The 26469-nt window shown below is 37.4% G+C and overlaps 3 protein-coding genes across 3 annotated transcripts; all 3 read right to left on the bottom strand.

Moving 5' to 3' along the window:
* Positions 1-3416: 3416 nt before the first annotated feature.
* Positions 3417-4764, bottom strand: LOC139451738 (M-phase inducer phosphatase-like). The gene is made up of 5 exons (XM_071233052.1): positions 4705-4764; positions 4428-4589; positions 4159-4286; positions 3792-3909; positions 3417-3584 (listed from the first exon to the last, which is right to left on the bottom strand). Exons 1-5 carry the CDS (start codon positions 4762-4764, stop codon positions 3417-3419), a joined length of 636 nt encoding a protein of 211 aa, XP_071089153.1.
* An 11-nt stretch (positions 4765-4775) lies between these two features.
* Positions 4776-14134, bottom strand: LOC139451739 (M-phase inducer phosphatase-like). The gene is made up of 6 exons (XM_071233053.1): positions 14066-14134; positions 13789-13950; positions 13507-13634; positions 13109-13226; positions 12748-12911; positions 4776-4950 (listed from the first exon to the last, which is right to left on the bottom strand). The coding sequence occupies exons 1-6, from the start codon at positions 14123-14125 to the stop codon at positions 4776-4778; spliced, it is 807 nt and encodes a 268-aa protein (XP_071089154.1). The 5' UTR covers positions 14126-14134.
* Positions 14135-14136: 2 nt separating this feature from the next.
* Positions 14137-23438, bottom strand: LOC139451740 (M-phase inducer phosphatase-like). Its single transcript, XM_071233054.1, has 7 exons — positions 23331-23438; positions 22882-23127; positions 22605-22766; positions 22323-22450; positions 21925-22042; positions 21564-21727; positions 14137-14311 (listed from the first exon to the last, which is right to left on the bottom strand). Exons 1-7 carry the CDS (start codon positions 23436-23438, stop codon positions 14137-14139), a joined length of 1101 nt encoding a protein of 366 aa, XP_071089155.1.
* Positions 23439-26469: the final 3031 nt, after the last annotated feature.

Genomic DNA, 26469 nt, shown 5'->3' on the forward strand with positions numbered 1-26469 from the left:
CCGAGGTTGGGATGCACTTGTTACTGAAGTTACTTGTTCAAATTTGAACCAATTAGTTATATACATTTGCATTTTTTCATATTCGTGATAATATTTTCTGGTACAGATTCTAGTTATTTTGGGGGTATAAGTCCCATTCGGGATTCAAACCCACACTCACAGAGTGAGGCACTTAATCGCCAGCACACAAAGTTAGCGATCTAACACAGCCTCCAAGGCTTTCAATAAATGAAAGTCCGACAACTGGAAGTCTAGACTTAGACTTGTCAGTACCTTGACCAAGTGATCTTGACTACCAGTTGTCGGACTTTTATTTTGTGGAAGCCTCGGTGGCTGTGTGGGTAAGATCGCTGAGCAAAGAAAACACTCGTTGATTGATTCGTTACCAAATTGATCGTACATTGTCTATATTGGTTCATAGAAGCAGTATAAACATTCACTCATTAAAGGAGACCAGTTAAGTATGTGGGCTTGGTGTGAATGTGCGATCGCTTGTGTCCCCAGTAGATACGTAGCTACCTATACAAAGGTGAGAAGGGATTATCCCGAGGTAATCATCCAGGTAGAACTTCAAATGTACCTGCAGCCCATGTTTGGATAACACAGAATGCAGGTCGTTCTCGTCGTCAGTTGAATGGCAATTAAGGAAATTTTTAATTTATTTTGTGAACAAGACATTGAATGCGAGCTCACTTTCTGCATGTATTCCCGTCAAGCTGGATTAAGGTTTAAAGAAAGCATGTTTATTGAAGGGAAGTTAGGGTGATCGGGATGAGCTGGATTAGACTAATGCTTGTAGAGTATCACGTTTACACAAAATACGTAACACATCGTGAATTATAGTGCATTTCTTTTTCGTTTCTTGTCACCTGTTCCATTGTTTGAACATGCATTAACACTTCACTTGCTGACTAAAAAGACACAAGCATAATAAGAAAATTCTGCTGGCCCAATGTACGATTCCGACTATACCACAAGCATGTGTTTATGAATAACTATCATAGTGATGATACCAGGTGTTCGCGAAAAGGTGGGCGTATCCTGCCCCACCGGTGTCACCGTCACAAACACTTCACTCATTCAGTGGCCTAAATTCCGTTTTCCGATATATGTAAGAATATTCACGTTTGATATAAACGACGTTACTTGCCTATTCGACGAAGTCAATCAATGTTCAGTTTACAGCTTTACAGATTCTATTGTATCTAGTGCTCTGGTTGACAGTTATTCACAGCATTAACAGTCATGCATTCTGAAACATAATGTGGGATGTATTTCACGTCAGTCTGTAACCTCGAAAAAGATGTTTAATGCTTTAACCACGTGCACAGCATTACCGTGGAGTCTTGACACTCAAATGACGAGCGTTTTCTCTCAGTGAGATATGAATGCTACACAAATCCATAGATATCCTAACACTTTGGAACCAAACGGGAGATTGGTCAAATACGATAATAAATTGATTGTTCAATGGTGTAGCAAATACCTCCGAATATGACCACACTGCCAGTTTATATTGATTTGTACTTTTTAAAACCCAATAAGATTTATAGTAAATATCCGTATAAATGATTTATGTATCTTTAACACATGAATATTACTTTCTACAATGTGTATGTTCTTTATAAGCATTGTAACTGAATGATACTAGAACCACGTGACTGTCTCAGAAGTATTTTGCATCCTCCCCCACCCATCAGTATGTCTGTTTGTCCCGCTCTGAGATTTTAAAGAGAAATAAAGAAAACACTAAATGGTATGCCATAACATCCTTTAGATCCAGACACATTATGACACATTTTTATTTTATTTTCACTTCAGTTTGCTAAACTGAAAATATATATACTGCCAATAATACACATTGCAATCTATACTATTCCATTCTTATAATGTAACAATTAATAATTCTAATTATATATGCTCCTGCTATTTTTCTTCATGGTCTCGTAATCTTACTTTATTCTTTGCTTATCTAAAACATAAACCACGGATAAAAATCAAAATCAATTTTGTATGTCCACATGTCAGCTTAATGTGGGGTAAAATCCCAATAGGCGTTGGTGAGGTACATTTTAATCACTTACTTTGGTGAAAGTCACGATGACGACTGGGTCGCAAGTGTCTTTGGAGTACAACTATCTCGGACTTTAAATTGATGAATTCCTGGATTTTACCACGACGGCAAAAGCAGTTCCACAGTCAGCGAGTAGAGCCCTGGGTCTTATCATTGCTAACAGTAAAGCCCTGGGTGGTCTCCCCTACGATGCGTATTCCAAAGTATATGATGCAATTGTGCTACCTGTGATTACGTATGGCGCATCAGTTTGGGGAACTAGAGAATTTTCTACAATTACAAGATTCAAAACAGAGCGTGTAGACATTTTCTTGGAGTCGTAAAATATACTCCTAATGATGCAGTACAGGGGGAGATGGGATGGGCCCCTATGTGTGTCAATCTATGGAAAGCCGTGTTACGTCAGTGGAGAAGATTGGTGAACATGAATGTGGATGGATTGAACAGAAGAATATTCCTCCTACTGGACAATTACCGAGTATCAAGATTTAAGATATGAAACTACAGAATTTACAAATTCTTTGAAAACCAAGGGTCGAGTAATTTCTGCAACGTTGAAACTTTTATATCCAAGAATGTGATCGATAGTGTTATTAATGCATATGAACTGAAAATATTGGAAGCATGGAGAGACAACATTCGACAAAATGATAGAAAATTGAGAACTTATCGTCTTTTTAAACAAGATTACTGTATGGAACCTTATACTCAAGTTAACATGCCCAAAACCTTCAGGAGTGCATGAAGTAAATTTCGCATATTATTTAATGTATATATTGCTGTACATGAGGTGAGACCCTAATAAACTGTCTGTCCGTCTGTCGGCATGGTGTATAGTGTACAGACATCGAAATTTAACGAAGCTTTAGTAATCATGGCGATCTTAGCGCCTTCGCCTTCGTAACTTCCCTACTCTAACACAGACTTACACTAATGTTTTAGCGCGAACGTCGCCTTGTGCAAGTGGCTCCTGAACTTCACCAGATACACGGCACATTCGACCAAATATATTGAAATTGTAACTGAACTAGACAAACAACAGAGACACGCCATCGATGGTTTGATGCAAAAGTGTAAGGAAAGTGTGTGTTTCGAAGAGAGGGAACTAAACGAGCTGAAGATCAGTATTTATTCATATCGTACAAAGAAACAGTCAATAACAGGACGGTATCACAGTGTGGTTGACAAAACAGGTCAACGTATGTATAAAGTATTCCGTGATTACCTCAACATTCAGGCACCAACATAATCAACAATAACAGTGGCAATAAACAACAAATCTCTGAAATCCAACACTCGGACAACAGGTGACATTTCACATTTCAGCAATTCATCTTCCAGATTACCATGGAAACATCTTAAGCGGAGGCGAATCTGTTATGAGACGTCGACTGCGCATGCTCTGTTTTTCTCCTGCTGTCCATGACCTGGACTTTACTCGGAAGTGACGCAGTTGTTTGGAGTAATCCTGGTGCAGCATAGGGACGTAGTTTCTTGGATTGCACTGAGACTGAAAGTTATAAGAAAGTACTTATGACCATACGTGTGACACATTAATTCACTGAAAACACAACATTGTACCCCAAAAGGGTAGGACAGATAACTTTAAATTTAGAATGTATATTAAAATGATTATTAAAAGGCATACATTTAAATAAGGACATATTTGCATTTTCCTACAAGTAGTCCCGTCAGTTTCAAACATTCGCCAACCTACCTGATGTTGTTCATAGAACTTTTTGTATCCGCCATCTAACAGGTATACTTCCGGGTAGAAGAGGAAAGGGTAACGGTCACTGTTCAGCTTCCGGTCAAGGTTTCTCAGAAGTCTCAATCTGTATCAGGAGATATATAATTGAAATAACTGTTACATAAGATAAAACAAATGTAATTATTTTGGGTAGTCTAGTAAACTTATGACCGGACGATCTTTTATGTCGACTGTTTCAAGTACTATACGCAAGAAACAACGTACAATGTATTAACAATAGAAACCGCGAAATCAAGTTTTCATGTGAACAATGCTAACTTTTGAGTCTTTTACGTCAAATGCAACTTTGTTGTATGTAAGAAAAAATACTTACAGCTTCGGGCCTCTCTCTGAAGAAAATTCACAATGGAAAACCAGGATGTTCCGTTGGGTGGAGTCCCTTCTCTGTAGATCGGTCACTAAGTCTGTGATTAGAGCGTGGGTGTGAAGGTTCTCGGCACCCTGAAGTAAATGATGTAAAAATATATGCTCAGCAACATATTGATGTCAGTTAGTTTTTTTTAAAGTATTATGCAAAGATATTACATAAACAAACAAACATGGATCACATTCCTTTATACAAGTTTAAAGACAGCAGCATACCTCAATGTGACCACCTTCATACTCATATGGGTAACGACAGTCAATGACCCTGTAGCTGGAAATGACGTCATCGTACTCTCCTGTCAGAAGCTGACTGACTGTGTGTGGAGTCACAGATTTGAGATCCTTGTGTCTGCCTTGTATCGTTGGGAGACTATGAACCTGAAAACATAATGGCAACTTGAAAATGTGGATTTCCTTCTCATTCAAATAGATTAAGCAATTCAGAAGATCTATATAATCAATATTAGAATGGAAGGACGAATCCTCAACTAACCTGTGAACCATCACCGATGAGATCAACTTCATTTTGCATTTTATCAACTGCTGTCTTCATGACCTCGGATGTTACTTCGGCTTGGAGGTTATGTCCATAGCTGGCTGTTTTTTGTTTCTTGATCTGCCTTGCTTGAACATAATTAACTCCGTCATCACCATTGTCACGTTGTCTCTTCCCTCCGAACAGTGACTTCCTTGTTCCATGGAAACCAGCTTTCCTGTGATCCAAAGGTTTTGGGGACACCTGATGAAGAAACATGCATACATTAAATTTCAATGTTGGCTAAACAATGACATGTAAAATGAATCACACTTCCTTTTTTAAAATCATCTTATGCAACCATTGAACTATTCATTATGCATATCTCTCTATATCCATTGCTGCGTATATATCACTATCTGCCCAATGTAGCTGTTGTCAGTTCGATTATACATAGTTCCACAAACCTCATTGTCACTGCAAAGTGACTCAAAGCCACTATCACGTCAGTCTTCGTCGTCGAAATCACGGCTCTTTGGGATAAAGACTTCTGGTAAACATTCTCTTCTTGCCATTGTGTGACAGATTTCGTTCAACTATTCTGAATGTTAAGAAATTTATATCTATGGTCAGGTATTTACAAGTTATGCAGTTGCCAGGGGAATGATGCTGTGTCTTGCATCTGTTGTATATATACCTGTACTAAAATAACATATTTACATAACAACGACAACACTCGTTGATCGATTCGTTGAAAACTTATATAAACATTAACACATTAGAGGAGAACGGTTAAGAATATGGGCTTGGTGTGAAAATGCAGGATCGCTTGTGTCCCCTGTAGGTACATGGAGCTACCTATATGAGGGTGTGAGGGGGATTATCCTGGGTATAATCACCAGGTAGGACATCAAATGTACCGTTAACCCATGTATTGATAACGCAGGGTTCAGTTCGTTGTGGTCGTCCGCTGAATGACAATTAAGGACGATTTGTATTTACCTGGCTAACGAGATGTTTAATTAAGGCGCATATTCAGCGTGGATTCCCTACTGGCTGTGTAAAGGTGTGAAGTAAGCAGGTTTATCAAGGGCCAGTTAGAATGATCTGGATTAGTTGGAATAGATTCATGTTTGTAGAGAATGTCTTGATAGTTAGGTGTCTATTAATCTTTAAAAGGAAGCACACGGAGAAAGTTATTGTTTTTCTTCTATTTCTTCTGTGTGCGTGCGTGCGTGCGTGCGTGCGTGCATGTGTGCGTGCGTGTGCGTGTGCAGGTTCAGCAGAAACAAAATAATGATTTGACTTTAAGTGGTGATTACTGTGTATATGTACACGTATTTGCATCTTCTTGTTTTCATCGAATATAATAGATGGAAAACGTTCAAAAGCTTCACGTTATTCCGACAATTATTGCTGTAAAGTTTCTTGTTGGACGTTGGACTCTATAAGCACTATTTGATAGTGATCCAGATTTTTTTAGAGATATTATATGATGATGGAAATATTTTCTGTCACTTTATTTTATTTAATTTTGGTATTCGGCTCAAAGTCATTTACAGTAGAACAAGAAAGATACAGAGAATATCACTCGAGTCTCAGTCTTATAATAATGCTGTTGTTATAGCAAGAATGGGACACCAAGAATGGGCTTCACACATTGTACCAAAATAGGGAATCGAACCTAGGTCTTCAGCATGCCGAGCAAACGACTTGATATAACACTCTTATGGCATTGAGAACATTGCTGGCTGTTCCAAAAATGTACACTAAATATAATTCAAACATGGCTATTTCATACCACCCAGCAAATCAGAACACTGTCCAACACTTTATATTTGTGATGGATCATTTACCTTTTGGTTGCGAATACGTTTTACATCAATATTCCTACACAAATTGACGTGTTAATAATCAAATGTAAATGACCACAGCTCCAGCATTTGGTGTTTACATTTCGCAACGTTTGAGAAACAATCGAGGATGTTCCTTCTACAAAGATTTGAGTTTTGAACGATTCTTTGCAATGTTTCCCAAATGACTATACACTTGCGATAACAAATGAGTCCAATATTAAATAATTCAACAATACTGATTCACTTTTAATGAATAACGACCAATTTCAGCATGAACAACAATGTTTGAGAAATTCTTGAGAAACCCACCACTTGTCTACAAAACTTGTTTTGTACATTAATGATATTTGGTGATGAATGGAAATCCCAAACTTCACTCCCGTACAATAAACTTGGAAGACATTTGACATCAAATATATGTAACGATACCTTCGTCTTGCAAATCATCAAAAAACAACATTGTTGATAATTTAAGGATTAATGATACTTTCCATGCTTGCTCAGCTAAGGTGTTTTGTGTAAAATACCATGATTCTGAACACGAAAAATGGAACCCAAGAACATTTTTGATGAAACTGTTTTCCATTCAGAAGAATGTTTCGGAACGTTTTAATCTCTCGGCCTTTCTGAACACAACTACCTTACTCTAATCAACATTTCCTTTTAGTCCGCATTTATTGCAATACAAAATAACTTGTCTAGCCTCTTTTGTAAACTTAAAGCTGAGAGATCAAACGATACAATGTCACATAAATAACTCAATAAATTCTAAATTAATACACCTCTGACTGCTGTCTGCATCAACAATATCATTAACAAACAAAGAGAAAAGGAAAGGTGACGTAGCCAAATAAACAATAAAAAAGAAGTATATCCATCCTTCATTGAAATACAAGCTTGAACTTTTTCATACACGCTTCTTAACAATCTAAAGGCCTTGTCTTTGACATTTCCCAGCACAAGTTTTAAAAAACAAACACCCTCTACCTGTCTACAGAGTCAAAGGCCGACTTTAAATCAATAAACTGCCCATAATATTTATATGTATTTATTAAAGATGGTGCTGAGATCAGAAATATTATCGTGGGTCTGAAAACCATATCTTAACCCATCCTGCCCCTGAATGAAAAAATGTTCCCGCTTTGCCCAATGATTTTATCTATTGATAAAAACTTGAGAGAAAATTTCACCCGAAACTTCAAGCACAGTCAATAGTTTGGTGGACAGTCAAATCAACCCTTCTTATAAAGGAAATAATAAATCAATAGGACCATTCAGGTGGATACATACCTGTAGATAAAACACTGTTAAATAAAGGTTTTAGCAAATGTATACTTAAATCTAGTTCATTTTCGAAAATTTCAATTGGAATTCCACTATATCCGGGAGCTTCACCAGTTTGCATATCTTAAATTGCATTAATTATATCTTGATAACAGATTTTTTCATCCAAATCATCAAAATCAACGGATGATTCTACGAGATTATCATTAACAATAAAATGTTCCTCATCCGCTGATACATGCAATCCCTGAAAAAGCTGCTGAAAATGATTAATCCATACAGACGTATTGTTGTTGACAAAATTGATTTAACTGTTCTCCAAAATAACATATTGTCTTTTGCAGAAAGCACATTACAAAGTCGGTCTGTAAAGTTGGTAAATGCTGATGACTACATTGAAGCACACAACTGTTAAAAAAATGACCACAACTCGACATAACATTGTCGATCGCAGTTACTGTTACTAGCTTGAACTGCACGCAGAAAGGGCCGAGTTGTGTTACATGCAGACCAACACTCCGCGTCATATCAGTTGTCTCCCTTCGAAGACACTTTTCTTACAAAAGTCTGCACAACATTGATTGATACAGTTTAACATGGATAACGCCTCAGCACCTCACCATTGGCAACATAGTAATTATTTGAACAATTTGCGGGGTTCCAAGAGGCACTTATCATAAAAAGTCATAAAAAGTTAAAATCGTTTGGGGGAAAAGTGAAATAATTTTAAAATGGTGTTCTACTATAAAATGGTAAATAACAGCCTATTATCATTCTGATCTCGTTCTGGTCCACTTTAAGTAATGACTTGCAAGTTGACAATTTATTAAATGCAGAACTAAAAACTATGAAAATCCTTTTATTCCCACTACAACGAACTTACGTAACATTTTATCGCCAGATTTGAGTAACCCAGGTTCCTCGTGATATTTTAAACGAATTATTAATAAAATTGCTGATTGTACAAAACAATTTTACTTTGACTGCGTCTAAGACTAAGATGTAGTGACTTGAATGCCTCTAAGTGCGATAGACACATCTGTGAAGGCCCTTCTTGTTCCCGTGGTTCGGTATGCGAGGACACTGCTCATTGTTTCTTAATATGTCTAATTTATGGAACCATAAAGAACAAACTCATACTTCTATACCTTGGGATAGTACATCAGTTTGTCATCTTATGGAAATTTGCCTAGAAATCGGACACGTTGAACCAAACAATTTTGGCATCTGTTCGTTATGATATTAAACAATCAAAAATATTTTCAAATTGATCATTAACCAGTTTATATAGCCTATTACACGCACCCGACATACCTTCATCTTATCCACTGGCATTATCTCCAAGTTATTGCTACCTTTACTGTAATTTCATTTTCGATTGTAAGTATTACTGGAAAAGTAATCATATAAATCACACGACTTGTTTTCCAATCCAGTCCGTGTAAATCATATGGAAACCACAAAGGTTCATAAAGTCTTAAAACGTAAGTCTTCCAACAAAGGTTGGGATGCACTTGTTACCGAATTAACTTGTTCAAATTTGAACCAATTAGTTATATACATTTGCATATTTTCATATTCGTGATAATATTTTCTGGTATAGATACTAGTTATTTTTGGGGTATAAGTCCCATTCGGGATTCAAACCCACACTCACAGAGTGAGGCACTTAATCGCCAGCACACAAAGTTAGCGATCTAACACAGCCACCAAGGCGTTCAATAAATGAAAGTCCGACAACTGGAAGTCTAGACTTAGACTTGTCAGTACCTTGACCAAGTGATCTTGACTACCAGTTGTTGGACTTTTATTTTGTGGAAGCCTCGGTGGCTGTGTGGGTAAGATCGCTGAGCAAAGAAAACACTCGTTGATTGATTCTTTACCCAATTGATCGTTCATTGTCTATATTGGTTAATGGAAGTAGTATAAACATTCACTCATTAAAGGAGACCAGTTAAGTATGTGGGCTTGGTGTGAATGTGCGATCGCTTGTGTCCCCAGTAGATACGTAGCTACCTATACAAAGGTGAGAAGGGATTATCCCGAGGTAATCATCCAGGTAGAACTTCAAATGTACCTGCAGCCCATGTTTGGATAACACAGATCCAGGTCGTTCTCGTCGTCAGTTGAATGGCAATTAAGGAATTTTTATAATTATTTTGTGAACAAGACATTGAATGCGAGCTCACTTTCTGCATGTATTCCCGTCAAGCTGGATTAAGGTGTAAGGAAAGCATGTTTATTGAAGGGAAGTAAGGGTGAACTGGATGATCTGGATTAAACTAATGCTTGTAGAGTATCACGTTTACACAAAATACGTAACACATCGTGAAATATAGTGCATTTCTTTTTGGTTTCTTGTCTCTTGTTCCATTGTTTGAACATGCATTAACACTTCACTTGCTGACTAAAAAGACACAAGCATAATAAGAAAATTCTGCTGGCCCAATGTACGATTCCGACTATATCACAAGCATGTGTTTATGAATAACTATCATGGTGATGATACCAGGTGTTCGCGAAAAGGTGGGCGTATCCTGCCCCACCGGTGTCACCGTCACAAACACTTCACTGGTTCAGTGGCCTAAATTCCGTTTTCCGATAAATGTAAGAATATTCACGTTTGATATAAACGACGTTAATTGGCTATTCGATGAAGTCAATCAATGTTCAGTTTACAGCTTTACAGATTCTATTGTATCTAGTGCTCTGGTTGACAGTTATTCACAGCATTAACAGTCATGCATTCTGAAACATAATGTGGGATGTATTTCACGTCAGCCTGTAACCTCGAAAAAGATGTTTAATGTTTTAACCACGTGCACAGCATTACCGTGGAGTCTTGACACTCAAATGACGAGCGTTTTCTCTCAGTGAGATATGAATGCTACACAAATCCAACGATATCCTAATACTTTGGAACCTAACGGGAGATTGGTCAAATACGATAATAAATTGATTGTTCAATGGTGTAGCAAATACCTCCGAATATGACCACACTGCCAGTTTATATTGATTTGTACTTTTCAAAACCCAATAAGATATATAGTAAATATCCGTATAGATGATTTATGTATCTTTAACACATGAATATTACTTTCTACAATGTGTATGTTCTTTATAAGCATTGTAACTGAATGATACTAGAACCACGTGACTGTCTCAGAAGTATTTTGTATCACCCCCCACCCATCAGTCTGTCTGTTTGTCCCGCTTTGAGATTTTAAAGAGAAATAAAGAAAACTCTAAATGGTATACCATAACATCATTTAGATCAAGACAAATTATGACACATTGTTATTTTATTTTCACTTCAGTTTGCTAAACTGAAAAAATATATACTGCCAATAATACACATTGCAATCTATACTATTCCATTCTTATAATGTAACAATTAATAATTCTAATTATGCTCCTGTTATTTTTCTTCATGGTCTCGTAATCTTACTTTATTCTTGCTTATCTAGAACATAAACCACAGATCACTCAGATAAAAATAAAAATCAGTTTTGTATGTCCACATGTCAGCTTAATGTGGGGTAAAATCCCAAAAAGGCGTTGGTGAGGTACATTTTAATCACTTACTTTGGTGAAAGTCACGATGACGACTGGGTCGCAAGTGTCTATGGAGTACAACTATCTCGGACTTTTAATTGATGAATTCCTGGATTTTACCACGACGGCAAAAGCAGTTCCACAGTCAGCGAGTAGAGCCCTGGGTCTTATCATTGCTAACAGTAAAGCCCTGGGAGGTCTCCCCTACGATGCGTATTCCAAAGTATATGATGCAATTGTGCTACCTGTGATTACGTATGGCGCATCAGTTTGGGGAAGTAGAGAATTTTCTACAATTACAAGATTCAAAACAGAGCGTGTAGCCATTTTCTTGGAGTCGTAAAATATACTCCTAATGATGCAGTACAGAGGGAGATGGGATGGACCCCTATGTGTGTCAATCTATGGAAAGCCGTGTTACGTCAGTGGAGAAGATTGGTGAACATGAATGTGGATGGATTGAACAGAAGAATATTCCTTCTACTGGACGATTACCGAGTATCAAGATTTAAGATATGAAACTACAGAATTTACAAATTCTTTGAAAATCAAGGGTCGAGTAATTTCTGCAACGTTGAAACTTTTATATCCAAGAATGTGATCGATAGTGTTATTAATGCATATGAACTGAAAATATTGGAAGCATGGAGAGACAACATTCGACAAAATGATAGAAAATTGAGAACTTATCGTCTTTTTAAACAAGATTACTGTATGGAACCTTATACTCAAGTTAACATGCCCAAAACCTTCAGGAGTGCATGGAGTAAATTTCGCATATTATTTAATGTATATATTGCTGTACATGAGATGAGACCCTAATAAACTGCCTGTCCGTCTGTCGGCATGGTGTATAGTGTACAGACATCGAAATTTAACGAAGCTTTAGTGATCATGGCGATCTTAGCGCCTTCGCCTTTGTAACTTCTATACTCTAACACAGACTTACACTAATGTTTTAGCGCGAACGTCGCCTTGTGCAAGTGGCTCCTGGACTTCACCAGATTCACGGCACATTCGACCAAATATATTGAAATTGTAACTGAACTAGACAAACAACAGAGACACGCCATCGATGGTTTGATGCAAAAGTGTAAGGAAAGTGTGTGTTTCGAAGAGAGGACACTAAACGAGCTGAAGATCAGTATTTATTCATATCGTACAAATAAACAGTCAATAACAGGACGGTATCACAGTGTGGTTGACAAAACAGATCAACGTATGTATAAAGTATTCCGTGATTACCTCAACATTCAGGCACCAACATAATCAACAATAACAGTGGCAATAAACAACAAATCTCTGAAATCCAACACTCGGACTACAGGTGACATTTCACATTTCAGCAATTCATATTCCAGATTACCATGGAGACATCTTAAGCGGAGGCGAATCTGTTATGAGACGTCGACTGCGCATGCTCTGTTTTTCTCCTGCTGTCCATGACTTGGACTTTACTCGGAAGTGACGTAGTTGTTTGGAGTAATCCTGGTGCAGCATGGGGACGTAGTTTCTTGGATTGCACTGAGACTGAAAGTTATAAGAAAGTACTTATGACCATACGTGTGACACATTAATTCACTGATAACACAACATTCTACCCCAAAATGGTAGAACAGATAACTTTAAATTTAGAATGTATATTAAAATGAATATTAAAAGGCATGCATTTAAATAAGGACATATTTACATTTGGACCCGTCAGTTTCGAACATTCGCCAACCTACCTGATGTTGTTCATAGAAGGCCTTGTATCCGCCATCTAACAGGTATACTTCCGGGTAGAAGAGGAAAGGGTAACGGTCACTGTTCAGTTTCCGGTCAAGGTTTCTAAGAAGTCTCAATCTGTATCAGAAGATACATAATTGAATCATTGTTACATAAGATAAAACAAATTAAAAAAACCAACCCCTAAACAAACAATTATTTTGGGTAGTGCAGTAAACTTATGACCGGACGATCTTTTTCGTCGACTGTTTCAAGTGTTATACACGAGAAACAACGTACATTGTATTAACAATAGAAACTGCATAATCAATTTTCATGTGAACAATGATCTAAACGTTTAACGTCTGAGTCCTTTACGTCAACTGCAACTGTGTTTTACGTGGGAAAGAATACTTACAGTTTCGGGCCTCTCTCTGATGAAAATTCACAATGGAAGACCAGGATGTTCCGTTGAGTGGAGTCCCTCCCCTGTAGACTGGTCACTAAATCTGTGATCAGAGCGTGGGTGTGAAAGTTCTCGGCACCCTGAAGTAAATAATGTAAGAATATAAGCTCAGCATAAACTCTTCGCAAAATATTGAAGTCAGTTATTTTTTGCCTGTATTATGCAAAGATATTACATGAGCAAGCAAAAACATAGATTCCATTCCATTATACAAGCTTAAAGACAGCAGCATACCTCAATGTGACCACCTTCATACTCATATGGGTAACGACAGTCAATGATCCTGTAGCTGGAAATGACGTCATCGTACTCTCCTGTCAGAAGCTGACTGACTGTGTGTGGAGTCACAGATTTGAGATCCTTGTGTCTGCCTTGTATCGTTGGGAGACTATGAACCTGAAAACATAATGGCAACTTGAAAATGTGGATTTCCTTCTCATTCAAATAGATTAAGCAATTCAGAAGATCTATATAATCAATATTAGAATGGAAGGACGAATCCTCAACTAACCTGTGAACCATCACCGATGAGATCAACTTCATTTTGCATTTTATCAACTGCTGTCTTCATGACCTCTGATGTTACTTCGGCTTGGAGGTTATGTCCATAGCTGGCTGTTTTTTGTTTCTTGATCTGCCTTGCTTGAACATAATTAACTCCGTCATCACCATTGTCGCGTTGTCTCTTTCCTCCGAACAGTGACTTCCTTGTTCCACGGAAACCAGCTTTCCTGTGATCCAAAGGTTTTGGGGACACCTGATGAAGAAACATGCATACATTAAATTTCAATGTTGGCTAAACAATGACATGTAAAATGAATCACACTTCCTTTTTTAAAATCATCTAATGCAACCATTTAACTATTCATTATCCATATCTCTCTATATCCATTGCTGCGTATATATCACTATCTGCCCAATGTAGCTGTTGTCAGTTCGATTATACATAGTTCCACAAACCTCACTGTCACTGCAAAGTGACTCAAAGCCACTATCACGTGAGTCTTCGTCATCGAAGTAAAGGCTCTTTGGGATAAAGACTTCTGGTAAAAAATCTCTTCTTGCCATTGTGGGACAGATTTCGTTCAACTATTCTGAATGTTAAGAAATTTATATCTATGGTCAGGTATTTACAAGTTATGCAGTTGCCAGGGGAATGATGCTGTGTCTTGCATCTGTTGTATATATACCTGTACTAAAACAACATATTTACATAACAACGACAACACTTGTTGATCGATTCGTTGAAAACTTATATAAACATTAACACATTAGTGGAGAACGGTTAAGAATGTTGGCTTGGTGTGAAAATGCAGGATCGCTTGTGTCCCCTGTAGGTATATGGAGCTACCCATACGAGGGTGTGAGGGGGATTATCCTGGGGTAATCACCAGGTAGGACATCAAATGTACCGTTAACCCATGTATTGATAACGCAGGGTTCAGTTCGTTGTGGTCGTCCGCTGAATGACAATTAAGGACAATTTGTATTTACATGGCTAACGAGATGTTTAATTAAGGCGCATATTCAGCGTGGATTCCCTACTGGCTGTGTTAAGGTGTGAAGTAAGCAGGTTTATCAAGGGCCAGTTAGAATGATCTGGATTAGCTGGAATAGATTCATGTTTGTAGAGAATGTCTTGATAGTTAGGTGATCTTTTAATCTTTAAAAGGAAGCACATGGAGAAAGTTATTGTTTTTCTTTTATTTCTTCTGTGTGTGTGCGTGCATGTGTGCGTGCGTGCGCGTGTGCAGCTTCAGCAGAAACAAAATAATGATTTGACTTTAAGTGGTGATTACTGCATATATGTCCACGTATTTGCATCTTCTTGTTTTCATCGAATATAATAGATGGAAAACGTTCAAAAGCTTCACGTTATTCCGACAATTATTGCTGTAAAGTTTCTTGTTGGACGTTAGACTCATTGTATAAGCACTATTTGATAGTGATCCAGATTTTTTTAGAGATATTATATGATGATAGAAATATTTTCTGTCATTTTATTTAATTTTGGTATTCGGCTCAAAGTCATTTACAGTAGAACAAGAAAGATACAGAGAATATCACTCGAGTCTCAGTAATAATGCTGTGGTTTTAACTCGAATGGGACACCAAGAATGGGCTTCACACATTGTACCAAAATAGGGAATCGAACCTAGGTCTTCAGCATGCCGAGCAAACGACTTGATATAACACTCTTATGGCATTGAGAACATTGCTGGCTGTTCCAAAAATGTACACTGAATATAATCCAAACATGGCTATTTCATACCACCCAGCAAATCAGAACACTGTCCAACACTTTATATTTGTGATGGATCATTTACGTTTTGGTTGCGAATACGTTTTACATCAATATTCCTACACCAATTGACGTGTTAATAATCAAATGTAAATGACCACAGCTCCAGCATTTGGTGTTTACATTTCGCAACGTTTGAGAAACAATCGATCATGTTCCTTCTACCAAGATTACAAAGAGCGTTACAAGACTCTTGCTCAGACGTTGTTGTTTCTCCCTCTTACATCACACATGTAACTAATATAACCTAGAGTTTTGAACGATTCTGTGCAATGTTTCCCAAAAGACTATACCCATGCGATAACATATGAGTCCAATATTTAATAATTCAACAATACTGATTCACTTTTAATGAATAACAACAATGTTTGGTGTATTTTTTGAGAAACCCACCACTTGTCTACAAAACTTGTTTTGTACATTAATGATATTTTGTGATGGATGGAAATCCCAAACTTCACCCCCGAACAATAAACTTGGAAGACATTTGACATCAAATATATGTAACAATACCTTCGTTTGCAAATTATCAAAAAACATTGTTGATAATTTAAGGATTAATGATACTTTCCATGCTTGAACAGCTAAGGTGTTTTGTGTAAAATACCACGATTCTGAACACGAAAAATGGCAGCCCAGCACATTTTTGATGAAACTGTTTTCCATTCAGAAGAATGTTTCGGAACGTTTTAATCTGTCGGCCTTTCTGAACACAACTACCTTACTCTTATCAACATCTCCTTCTAGTCCGCATTTATTGCAATACAAAATAACTTGTCTAGCCTCTTTTGTAAACTTTAAGCTGAGAGATCAAACGATACAATGTCACATAAATAACTCAATAAATTCTAAATTAATACACCTCTGGCTGCTGTCTGCATATGGACTTTCAACAATATCATTAACAACAAAGAGAAAAGGAAAAGGTGATAACTGGCACCCTAGTCGTAGCCAAATAAACAATGAAAATGAAGTATATCCATCCTTCACTGAAATACAAGCTTGAACTTTTTCATACCCGCTTTTTAATAATCTAAAGGTTTTACCTTTGGCATTTCCCATCAAACATTTGTAAGAAAGCCCCTTTACCTGTCTACAGAGTCAAAGGCCGACTTTAAATCAATAAAGGCGCGATACAACCGCCCATTATATTTATAGGTACTTATCAATGATGGTGCTGAGAACAGAAATATTATCGTGGGTCTAAAAAACATATTTAAACCCAGCCTGCTTCTGAATGAAAAATGTTCCCGCTTGGCCCAATGGTTTCATTTATTAATAAAAACTTGGGGGAAATTTACCCGAAACTTCAAGCACGGTTATCGGTCTATAGTTTGGCGGACAGTCAAATCAACCCTTCTTAAAAGGGAAATACTAACTCAATAGGACCACTCAGGTGGATACATACCTGTAGATAAAACACTGATGAATAAAGCTTTTAGCAATTTAATGAATGAGTATGGTTTTACGCCACTTTTAGCAATATTCCAGTACGGCGGGGGACATCATAAATGGGCTTCACACATTGTACCCATGTCGGGAATCGAACCCGGGTCTTCGGCGTGACAAGCGAACGCTTTAACCACTAGGCTACCCGATCGCCCCTTTTAGCAAATTAATGCTTAAATCTAGTTCATTTTCGAAAATTTCAATTGGAATTCCACTATATTCACCAGTTTGCATATCTTAAATTTCATCAATTATATCTTGATAACAGATTTCTTCATCCAAATCATCCAAATCAACGGAGGATTCTACGAGATTATCATTAACAATAAAGTGTTCCTCATCCGCTGATACATGCAATCCCTGAAAAAGCTGCTGAAAATGATTAATCCATACAGACGTATTATTGTTGACAAAATTGATTTAACTGTTCCCCAAAATAACTTATTGTCTTTTGCAGAAAGCACATTACAAAGTCGGTCTGTAAAGTTGGTCTTATATAAGTTGCACGACTTGTTTTCCAATCCAGTTCGTGTAAACGTGTGGAAACCACAAAGGTTCATAAAGTTTTAAAACGTAAGCTTAAGATGAAATTTCAAATTGGAAAGGTATCTATTTCATGTAATGTAAGTACCCAAATTTGGTGCCAGGATCAATATTGTCCAGATTAGTGGAATTTGAACATGTTTTCGATATCATTCATTTACTTCAAAGGACTGACATTGCATATATTATTGTAGCATAACAGGTTCATATACTATGAAATCGTTTTATATAGCAAACTTGTCTAGCAATTGAGGCTATTATTTATCATGTTTCAGCAATGAATCTTTTGCCCCAAACATACAGAGAATAATTCAATATAACACAACAGGATTTTTAAGTCTCCCAACAAAGGTTGGGATGCACTTGTTACTGAAGTTACTTGTTCAGATTTGAACAAATTAGTAATATACATTTGCAATTTTTCATATTCGTGATAACATTTTCTGGTATAGATTCTAGTTCTTTTTTGGGTTAAGTCCCATCCGGGATTCAAACCCATACTTCCAGAGTGAGGCACTCAGCGTCAGCGATCTAACCCAGCCTCCAAGGCTTTCAATAAATGAAAGTCCGACAACTGGAAGTCTAGATTTAGACTTGTCAGAGGGGTAAAAAAGTACCTTGATCAAGTATCTTGACTACCAGTTGTCGGACTTTTATTTTGTGGAAGCCTTGGTGGCTGTGTGCGTAATTAAGATCGCTGAGCAAAGAAAACACTCGTTGATTGATTCGTTACCCAATTGATCGTTCATTGTCTATATTGGTTAATGGAAGCAGTATAAACATTCACACATTAAAGGAGATCAGTTAAATATGTGGGCTTGGTGTGAATGTGCGATCGCTTGTGTCCCCCGTAGATACGTAGCTACCTATACGAAGGTGAGAAGGGATTATCCCGGGGTAATCATCCAGGTAGAACTTCAAATGTATCAGCAGCCCATGTTTGGATAACACAGAATTCAGGTCGTTCTCGTCGTCAGTTAAATGGCAATTAAGGAAGATTTATATTTATTTTGTGAACAAGACATTGAATGCGGACTCACTTTCTGTGTATTCCCGACCAGCTGGATTAGATTTAAGTATCACGTTAACATAAAATACGTAACACATCGTGAAATATTGTGCATTTCTTATTGGTTTCTTATTGGTTTCTTGTCCCCTGTTCCATTGTTTGAACATGCATTAACACTTCACTTGCTGACTGAAACACACTAGCGTCATTAGAAAATTCTGCTGGCCCAATGTACGATTCCGACTATATCACAAGCATGTGTTTATGAATAACTATCATGGTGATGATACCAGGTGTTCGCGAAAAGGTGGGCGTATCCTGCCCCACGGTGTCACCGTCACAAACACTTCACTGGTTCAGTGGCCTAAATTCCGTTTTCCGATATATGTAAGAATATTCACGTGTGATATAAACGACGTTAATTGGCTATTCAATGAAGTCAATCAATGTTCAGTTTACAGCTTTATAGATTCAGATTACAGATCTGGTGCTGTGGCTGACAGTTCTTCACGGCATAAACATTCATGCATTCTGAAACATAACGAGGGATGTATTTCAAGTCAGTCTGTAACCTGGAAACAGATGTTTAATGCTTTAACCACGTGCACGGCATTACCGTGGAGCTTTAACACTCAAATGACGAGCGTTTTCTCTCAGTGAGATATGAATGCTACACCAGTCTATGGATATCCTAATACTTTGGAACCAAACGGGAGATTGGGCAAATATGATAATAACTTCGTTGTTCAATGGTGTAGCAAATACCTCCGAATATGACCACACTGCCAGTTTATATGGATTTGTACTTTTTAAAACCCAATAAGATTTATAGTAAATATCCGTATAAATGATTTATGTGTCTTTAACACATGAATTTTACTTTCTACAATGTGTATGTTCTTCATAAGCATTGTAACTGAATGATACTAGAACCACGTGACTGTCTCAGAAGTATTTTGTATCCTCCCCCACCCATCTGTCTGTCTGTTTGTCCCGTTCTGAGATTTTAAAGAGAAATAAAGAAAACACTAAATGGTATGCCATAACATCCTTTGGATCAAGACAAATTATGACACATTGTTATTTTATTTTCACTTCAGTTTGCTAAACTGAAAATATATATACTGCCAATAATACACATTGCAATCTATACTATTCCATTCTTATAATGTAACAATTAATAATTCTAATTATGCTCCTGTTATTTTTCTTCATGATCTCGTAATGTTACTTTATTCTTTGCTTATCTAAAACATAAACCACGGATCACCCAGATAAAAATCAAAATCAATTTTGTATGTCCACATGTCAGCTTTTGCGGGGTAAAATCCCAATAGGCGTTGGTGAGGTACATTTTAATCACTTACTTTGGTGAAAGTCACGATGACGACTGGGTCGCAAGTGTCTTTGGAGTACAACTATCTCGGACTTTTAATTGATGAATTCCTGGATTTTACCACGACGGCAAAAGCAGTTCCACAGTCAGCGAGTAGAGCCCTGGGTCTTATCATTGCTAACAGTAAAGCCCTGGGTGGTGTCCCCTACGATGTATATTCCAAAGTATATGATGCAATTGTGCTACCTGTGATTACGTATGGCGCATCAGTTTGGGTAACTAGAGAATTTTCTACAATTACAAGATTCAAAACAGAGTGTGTAGATATTTTCTTGGAGTCGTAAAATATACTCCTAATGATGCAGTACAGGGGGAGATGGGATGGGCCCCTATGTGTGTCAATCTATGGAAAGCCGTGTTACATCAGTGGAGAAGATTGGTGAACATGAATGTGGATGGATTGAAAAGAAGAATATTCCTCCTACTGGACAATTACCGAGTATCAAGATTTAAGATATGAAACTACAGAATTTACAAATTCTTTGAAAACCAAGGGTCGAGTAATTTCTGCAACGTTGAAACTTTTATATCCAAGAATGTGATCGATAGTGTTATTAATGTATATGAACTGAAAATATTGGAAGCATGGAGAGACAACATTCGACAAAATGATAGAAAATTGAGAACTTATCGTCTTTTTAAACAAGATTACTGTATGGAACCTTATACTCAAGTTAACATGCCCAAAACCTTCAGGAGTGCATGAAGTAAAATTCGCATATTATTTAATGTATATATTGCTGTACATGAGGTGAGACTGTACTAATAAACTGTCTGTCCGTCTGTCGGCATGGTGTATAGTGTACAGACATCGAAATTTAACGAAGCTTTAGTAATCATGGCGATCTTAGCGCCTTCGCCTTTGTAACTTCCCTACTCTAACACAGACTTACACTAATGTTTTAGCGCGAACGTCGCCTTGTGCAAGTGGCTCCTGGACTTCACCAGATTCACGGCACATTCGACCAAATATATTGAAATTGTAACTGAACTAGACAAACAACAGAGACTCGCCATCGATGGTTTGATGCGAAAGTGTAAGGAAAGTGTTTGTTTCGAAGAGAGGACACTAAACGAGCTGAAGATCAGTATTTATTCATATCGTGCAAAGAAACCTTCAATAACAGGACGGTATCACAGTGTGGTTGACAAAACAGGTCAACGTATGTATAAAGTATTCCGTGATTACCTTAACATTCAGGCACCAACATAATCAACAATAACAGTGGCAATAAACAACAAATCTCTGAAATCCAACACTCAGACAACAGGAGACATTTCACATTTCAGCAATTCATCTTCCAGATTACCATGGAGACATCTTAAGCGGAGACGAATCTGTTATGAGACGTCGACTGCGCATGCTCTGTTTTTCTCCTGCTGTCCATGACTTGGACTTTACTCGGAAGTGACGTAGATGTTTGGAGTAATCCTGGTGCAGCATAGGGACGTAGTTTCTTGGATTGCACTGAGACTGAAAGTTATAAGAAAGTACTTATGACTATACGTGTGACACATTAATTCACTGATAACACAACATTCTACCCCAAAAGGGTAGGACAGGTAACTTTAAATTTAGAATGTATATTAAAATGAATATTAAAAAGCATGCATTTAAATAAGGACATATTTACATTTGGACCCGTCAGTTTCGAACATTCTTCAACCTACCTGATGTTGTTCACAGAAGGCTTTGTATCCGCCATCTAACAGGTATACTTCCGGGTAGAAGAGGAAAGGGTAACGGTCACTGTTCAGTTTCCGGTCAAGGTTTCTAAGAAGTCTCAATCTGTATCAGAAGATACATAATTGAATCATTGTTACATGAGATAAAACAAATTAAAAAAACCAACCCCTAAACAAACAATTATTTTGGGTAGTGCAGTAAACTTATGACCGGACGATCTTTTTCGTCGACTGTTTCAAGTGTTATACACGAGAAACAACGTACAATGTATTAACAATAGAAACTGCATCATCAATTTTCATGTGAACAATGATCTAAACGTTTAACGTCTGAGTCCTTTACGTCAACTGCAACTGTGTTTTACGAAGGAAAGAATACTTACAGTTTCGGGCCTCTCTCTGATGAAAATTCACAATGGAAGACCAGGATGTTCCGTTGAGTGGAGTCGCTCCCCTGTAGATTGGTCACTAAGTCTGTGATCAGAGCGTGGGTGTGAAGGTTCTCGGCACCCTTAAGTAAATAATGTAAGAATATAAGCTCAGCATAAACTCTTCGCAAAATATTAATGTCAGTTATTTTTTGCCTGTATTATGCAAAGATATTACATGAGCAAGCAAAAACATAGATTCCATTCCATTATACAAGTTTAAAGACAGCAGCATACCTCAATGTGACCACCTTCATACTCATATGGGTAACGACAGTCAATGACCCTGTAGCTGGAAATGACGTCATCGTACTCTCCTGCCAGAAGTTGACTGACTGTGTGTGGAGTCACAGATTTGAGATCCTTGTGTCTGCCTTGTATCGTTGGGAGACTATGAACCTGAAAACATAATGGCAACTTGAAAATGTGGATTTCCTTCTCATTCAAATAGATTAAGCAATTCAGAAGATCTATATAATCATTATTAGAATGGAAGGACGAATCCGCAACTAACCTGTGAACCATCACCGATGAGATCAACTTCATTTCGCATTTTATCAACTGCTGTCTTCATGACCTCGGATGTTACTTCGGCTTGGAGGTTATGGCCACAGCTGCCTGTTTTTTGTTTCTTGATCTGCCTTGCTTGAACATAATTAACTCCGTCATGACCATTGTCACGTTGTCTCTTCCCTCCGAACAGTGACTTCCTTGTTCCACGGAAACCAGCTTTCCTGTCATCCAAAGGTTGTGGGGACACCTGATGAAGAAACATGCATACATTAAATTTCAATGTTGGTTAAACAATTACATGTAAAATTAATCACACTTCCTTTTTTGAAATCATCTAATGCAACCATTTAACTATTCATTATCCATAGCTCTCTATATCCATTGCTGCGTATATATCACTATCTGCCCAATGTAGCTGTTGTCAGTTCGATTATACATAGTTCCACAAACCTCATTGTCACTGCAAAGTGACTCAAAGCCACTATCACGTGAGTCTTCGTCATCGAAGTAAAGGCTCTTTGGGATAAAGACTTCTGGTAAAAAATCTCTTCTGGCCATTGTGGGACAGATTTCGTCCATCTATTCTGAATGTTAAGAAATTTATATCTATGGTCAGGTATTTACAAGTTATGCAGTTGCCAGGGGAATGATGCTGTGTCTTGCATCTGTTGTACATGTATATATACCTGTACTAAAACAACATATTTACATAACAACGACAACACTCGTTGATCGATTCGTTGAAAACTTATATAAACATTAACACATTAGAGGAGAACGGTTAAGAATATGGGCTTGGTGTGAAAATGCAGGATCGCTTGTGTCCCCTGTAGGTATATGGAGCTACCCATACGAGGGTGTGAGGGGGATTATCCTGGGTATAATCACCAGGTAGGACATCAAATGTACCGTTAACCCATGTATTGATAACGCAGGGTTCAGTTCGTTGTGGTCGTCCGCTGAATGACAATTAAGGACGATTTGTATTTACCTGGCAAACGAGATGTTTAATTAAGGCGCATATTCAGCGTGGATTCCTTACTGGCTGTGTTAAGGTGTGAAGTAAGTAGGTTTATCAAGGGCCAGTTAGAATGATCTGGATTAGCTGGAATAGATTCATGTTTGTAGAGAATGTCTTGATAGTTAGGTGATCTTTTAATCTTTAAAAGGAAGCACATGGAGAAAGTTATTGTTTTTCTTTTATTTCTTATGTGTGTGTGCGTGCATGTGTGCGTGCGTGCGCGTGTGCAGCTTCAGCAGAAACAAAATAATGATTTGTCTTTAAGTGGTGATTACTGCATATATGTCCACGTATTTGCATCTTCTTGTTTTCATCGAATATAATAGATGGAAAACGTTCAAACGTTCCAAAGCTTCACGCTCAAAGTCATTTACAGTAGAACAAGAAAGATACAGAGAATATCACTCGAGTCTCAGTAATAATGCTGTGGTTTTAGCACGAATGGGACACCAAGAATGGGCTTCACACATTGTACCAAAATAGGGAATCGAACCTAGGTCTTCAGCATGCCGAGCAAACGACTTGATATAACACTCTTATGGCATTGAGAACATTGCTGGCTGTTCCAAAAATGTACACTGAATATAATCCAAACATGGCTATTTCATACCACCCAGCAAATCAGAACACTGTCCAACACTTTATATTTGTGATGGATCATTTCCCTTTTGGTTGCGAATACGTTTTACATCAATATTCCTACACAAATTGACGTGTTAATAATCAAATGTTAATGACCACAGCTCCAGCATTTGGTGTTTACATTTTGCAACGTTTGAGAAACAATCGAGCATGTTCCTTCTACCAAGATTACAAAGAGCGTTACAAGACTCTTGCTCAGACGTTGTTGTTTCTCCCTCTTACATCCCACATGTAACTAAAATAACCTGGAGTTTTGAACGATTCTTTGCAATGTTTCCCAAAAGACTATACCAATGCGATAACAAATGAGTCCAATATTTAATAATTCAACAATACTGATTCACTTTTAATGAATAACAACAATGTTTGGTGTGTTTCTTGAGAAACTCACCACTTGTCTACAAAACTTGTTTTGTACATTAATGATATTTTGTGATGGATGGAAATCCCAAACTTCACCCCCGAACAATAAACTTGGAAGACATTTGACATCAAATATATGTAACAATACCTTCGTTTGCAAATTATCAAAAAACATTGTTGATAATTTAAGGATTAATGATACTTTCCATGCTTGAACAGCTAAGGTGTTTTGTGTAAAATACCACGATTCTGAACACGAAAAATGGCAGCCCAGCACATTTTTGATGAAACTGTTTTCCATTCAGAAGAATGCTTCGGAACGTTTTAATCTGTCGGCCTTTCTGAACACAACTACCTTACTCTAATCAACATCTCCTTCTAGTCCGCATTTATTGCAATACAAAATAACTTGTCTAGCCTCTTTTGTAAACTTAAAGCTGAGAGATCAAACGATACAATGTCACATAAATAACCCAATAAATTCTAAATTAATACACCTCTGGCTGCTGTCTGCATATGGACTTTCAACAATATCATTAACAACAAAGAGAAAAGGAAAAGGTGATAACTGGCACCCTTGACGTAGCCAAATAAACAATGAAAATGAAGTATATCCATCCTTCACTGAAATACAAGCTTGAACTTTTTCATACCCGCTTTTTAATACTCTAAAGGCTTTACCTTTGGCATTTCCCATCAAACATTTGTAAGAAAGCCCCTTTACCTGTCTACAGAGTCAAAGGCCGACTTTAAATCAATAAAGGCGCGATACAACCGCCCATTATATTTATAGGTACTTATTAATGATGGTGCTGAGAACAGAAATATTATCGTGGGTCTAAAAATCATATTTAAACCCAGCCTGCTTCTGAATGAAAAATGTTCCCGCTTGGCCCAATGATTTCCTTTATTAATAAAAACTCGGGGGAAATTTACCCGAAACTTCAAGCACGGTTATCTGTCTATAGTTTGGCGGACAGTCAAATCAACTCTTCTTAAAAGGGTAATACTAACTCAATAGGACCATTCAGGTGGATACATATCTGTAAATAAAACACTGATGAATAAAGCAATTTAATGAATGAGTATGGTTTTACGCCGCTTTTAGCTATATTCCAGCACGGTGGGGGACACAAGAAATGGGCTTCACAAATTGTACCCATGTCGGGAATCGAACCCGGGTCTTCGGCGTGACGAGCGAACGCTTTAACCACTAGGCTACCCGATCGCCCCTTTTAGCAAATTAATGCTTAAATCTAGTTCATTTTTGCAAATTTCAATTGGAATTCCACCATATCCAGTACATTCACCAGTTTGCATATTTTGAATTTCATCAGTTATATCTTGATAACAGATTTCTTCATCCAAATCATCAAAATCAACGGATGATTCTACGACATTATCATTAACAATAAAATGTTCCTCATCCGCTGATACATGCAATCCCTGAAAAAGCTGCTGAAAATGATCAATCAATACAGACGTATTGTTGTTGACAAAACTGATTTAACTGTTCTCCAAAATAACTTATTGTCTTTTGCAGAAAGCACATTACAAAGTCGG

This window comes from Haliotis cracherodii, unplaced genomic scaffold (genome assembly GCF_022045235.1).
Source record: "Haliotis cracherodii isolate W230 unplaced genomic scaffold, xgHalCrac1.p SCAF_9, whole genome shotgun sequence".
Taxonomy (NCBI): domain Eukaryota; kingdom Metazoa; phylum Mollusca; class Gastropoda; order Lepetellida; family Haliotidae; genus Haliotis; species Haliotis cracherodii.